Source organism: Erpetoichthys calabaricus, chromosome 4, assembly GCF_900747795.2.
Source record: "Erpetoichthys calabaricus chromosome 4, fErpCal1.3, whole genome shotgun sequence".
In the NCBI taxonomy this organism is placed as follows: domain Eukaryota; kingdom Metazoa; phylum Chordata; class Cladistia; order Polypteriformes; family Polypteridae; genus Erpetoichthys; species Erpetoichthys calabaricus.
In genome coordinates this window covers 43,555,058-43,559,256 of record NC_041397.2, presented here as the reverse complement: position 1 = coordinate 43,559,256, position 4,199 = coordinate 43,555,058, and the positions used below count along the sequence as shown (strand labels likewise).

The following is a 4,199-nucleotide window of genomic DNA, read 5'->3' as shown; positions in this document are numbered from 1 at the left end:
AATCCTTTGAGTGTACTTCTCATAATAAATCAACATACTCTACATGTAAAAAGAAAACACTTTCTACATGATGGTGTTTTTGAGATAGACAAATAGCATGTTGGTGAGTACCAGGAAATCAAACAATATTGAAAACTTACATCAAATGAAAGATATTAGACAATAATCCAAGACATGATAAACATAAGTCAAAGTTGTTCTTAATTTTCTACTGAATATATTCCTGCAGTTGTGGGTTAAATTGTATTGCTATATGTATAATCTAAAATATATATAATACTGTTTTTAATTTACAGAAAGTAAAGAAATGCCTACATACAACACTTCTTCCGCTACCCCTGACTTTTTTTTGATTGGATTTCCTGGATTGGAAGACTATCATCATTGGCTGTCCGTCCCATTTACTTTTACGTATCTTATAGCCATTTTAGGCAATGTAACTATTATATTAATTGTTAAACATGAGGAAAATTTACACATGCCTATGTATGTTTTCCTTTGTGTTCTGGCAGTAGTAGATTTGGGTTTAAGCACATCCGTATTACCTGAAATGTTAAATGTAATGTTGTTTAATATCCACGTTATTTCCTTTCAAGCCTGCTTTCTGCAAATGTTCCTTGTTGACTTTTTTTCTGGACTTGAATCATCTATTCTGGCAGTTATGGCTTATGACAGGTATGTTGCTATATACCGTCCATTACATTATACTTCACTGTTAACAGCTACATCAATTGTAAAAATTTTGACTGTTCTTCTTATAAGATGTCTCATTTTAACTGGAGTGATAGCAATCTTGGCATCAAGGTTACCTTACTGTTCACTCACTAATGTCAGTCATTGCTACTGTTACCACATTGCAGTGGCAAAACTGGCATGCACCGACATAACATTAAACAGTTCTTATGGGCTTTTTGTTGCCTTCCTGATAATTGGAACAGATTTAATTTTTATTGCATTCACTTACGTAAAAATTCTCAAAGCTGTCTTGAAGCTGGGCTCAAAGGCAGCCCAACACAAGGCATTTAATACATGCGGCTCTCATTTATTTATCATACTCTACTATTATTCAAGTGGCCTCTTTAGTTTTTTAACTAATAGATTTGGGGAGAGTTTTCCTCAGCACATTAAAATATTGTTAAGTGTTTTGTATCTTATAGTACCTCCTGCTTTAAATCCCATCATCTATGGACTGAGAACTAAGGAAATACGTGAAGTTTTTCATAAATATTTATTTAGAACAAAAATTGAACCAATGGACAATTAAACCAATTTCTTTCAATATGAAAGACAAACATGAAGTGAACTAATTAGGAAAAGTACATAAAAGACAATGAATCTTTAATTGTGATTGGCTCCAGCAGACCCCCATGAGCCTGTGTTCGGATTCAGCGGATTGGAAAATGGATGGATGGATCTTTAATTGTAAAATATGTAATTAAGCAGGTATATTTGTTAAAAATAATAATTTTGTAAATGTGTTTTGTATTGTATAATTTTAACATAGTAGACTATAGTAAAATAGAATGACTGTTGCAGTAAGTTTTACTACAGTTTATCAAAAGAAAATTATATGGTCTATAAAGATGCAGCTTTGTGAATTATTTAAAAATTATACAGGTTTTTTTACTCTGGAAGTTTCAGTCATTGACTGGCAAAAACAAACAATATAATAATATTGCCTTCTAACAGCATCGATGCACAAAATGAAAAATTGAAAAGACTGAATTTTGATTTAGTCTTTTATTTTTTTATATATTTTACAGTTTCTGTTGATTTACTGTTTGTATCATAAACTGGAAGAATTATGAGAAACAATTTAAAATGTTACATGCTTCCGAAGCTTTTACTTATAATGTCTTGCCATTTTCTTTCATTAGAATAATTTGAGATTGTAGAAAATACTTCATGGAGTTATCTTACTGTCATTTTGGAGTTTGTAATAATAAAAAAAAATCTCTTCTGTTCTCCTATGAATTTAGATATTGTAATACAAAGCTCTGTCTTAGAAAGCACAGCATTCAGTAAATTCATACATAAATTCAGACTTCCTCAGAACAGCTTTCAGCTCCTCCTTCAATACCTTAAGTCAAGCTTGCCTGAAATTTTCCAAATGTTGTTTTATATGACATCATTCCAAAAAGCATAAAATTCAAATAAGATTCTGAAGTTTAAAATGCTTTTAATATTATAAACTCTAATTCTGTACAAGCTACTGCATCCCCTACTATCTATTAGAATTCTTTTAGATACTTCTGATAATTTCAGACAGCTAGTTGACTCCAAGTCCATAAACAACAATGAAGATATATTTGACTTTAATTTTTAATTAAATTTTATTTTTTTAAATTTTTACTTTTTTACAGCATTCTTCACTGAGTAAAGGCTTCGGAGTATGTTCACAAACCCACAGCTACAATCAATTATCATCAAATTTCTAAGCAGTACATTTACATACATTAAACAGAAGAGTTTCAATTTGATTAAAAACACATTATGATAACACAAAGCCCATTACCATTATAACTGATATTATAAAATGCTGAGCCCATTGATTTGCTATTTGAAGTACACATGTACACAGAGCTGATGAAAGCAATAAAGTGACATTGCCTTTCTTGACAGGTAAATTAGTGAAAATCTGAACAAACAAGTAGAACAATCGGACGATTGAGGTTTCGTTAAAATTGGTGTTAAGTCTGTGTTGATTATTGAAAATTTGACTTTTATTGGTAATTAACTACATTCGTCTATGTGTGACATACCTGACAGCTGACATTACACACTAAATTCAAAATGCAAACATAGGAGAAAAACTTCATTAAATTAAAAGTAACTTTTCAATACATATGGTTTGGTGTTTTCATACTGTATGTTTGTGAGCACAGACAACCAGGAACCTTGCTCCACTGGGATGCCTGAAGAGGCAAAGTTTCCGGGAGTAGGCCAATTCCTTCCCCAGGATGCAAGATCCAGCCCTCCTGGATTTCATGGGGGCCATGGAGCTTGGAAGCTCAACCCTGTGGGGGTCCATGTCCTCTGCAAGTGGGCACTTGGATGGTTCTGGAGCCATGGACTGCAGCACTTCCGGCATACCAGGAAGTGCTGCCGGTACAGAAACCAGGTACACCCGGAGTGCTTCCAGGAAGTGCTGCAGGAAGGTCATCAGGGAGCACCTGGAGCACATCCAGGTGCATTATAAAAGGGGCCGCCTCACACCCTTCAGAGAGTCTGAGTCGGGAGGCAGAGGACAGAGCTTGCAGGAGACAAGTGGAGGCGGCAGAGAAGAATATAAAAGGAAAAGAATAAAGAAGAAAAAGGACTGTGAGTTGTTTATGGTGCATTGTGCTGTGTGAACTGTGAAATAAAAGCGTCATTCATAAGATTAAAGACCTATAGAAGCCACATTCACGTGTGATTGTTTTGCAGCAATTGGCAGACACATTTACCTCTAAATGTGTCATTAGAGTTGGGCCCTACATCCTTCAATTTGATTGAGATTTCCCTTGAGCTGATCAATGCGTTCCATGAAAACATGAGAAAGGGAAAATTTTGTGTTAAACTTGTTTGAATAAATTATCTTTTATTTTAATTTAGATAACAATTAAATCCTGTTTTGTTATAGATAGTTATCATAACTTGATTATCGACATTCTGTATTTGCCTTTAAGCCAGATATATGCAGAGAATCATTTAAGTCATGTTCCAACTCCACAAAATGTTTACAGGGTCCAATAACTGTTTTTAATACTTAAACTGAAACTGGAGGTAAAGACATTTCAAAAAGCATCACTGCAGACATTTGTCTTGCAAAGAACAGCATGGCGCCACAATGATTAGTGATGCTACGTTAGGGATAACTTGTGCTTTGTCTGCATTTTGCACTGCCTTATGTCTAGTATTCCCCATCCCTGCATGGGTTTTCCGAAGGGTGTCCTGGTTCTCCTTTCACATTCCAAAGACACGAGTATTAGATGGATTTGCAATTCAAAATTGATCATGTGTGTGGATGTGACAGCGTGTGTGTGTGTGTGGCAGTGGAATGCTCAATGGACTGGCACCATATCCAAGGTTGGTTCCTACCCTCTGCCAAATGCTGCCAGGGTAGGCTCTGTCCCACTGCAGTGGTGTGTTATGTTTAGATTTCAACATTAAGATTTCAAAACTCCAAACTTTACTTCTAGAAAGTGTACAAATCAAAA

General features: G+C 34.7%; 1 protein-coding gene across 1 annotated transcript; it reads left to right on the top strand.

The window, feature by feature from the left end:
* Positions 1–307: 307 nt before the first annotated feature.
* Positions 308–1,264, top strand: LOC114651043 (olfactory receptor 52E4-like). Its single transcript, XM_028800999.1, has one exon. The coding sequence runs from the start codon at positions 308–310 to the stop codon at positions 1,262–1,264; it is 957 nt and encodes a 318-aa protein (XP_028656832.1).
* Positions 1,265–4,199: the final 2,935 nt, after the last annotated feature.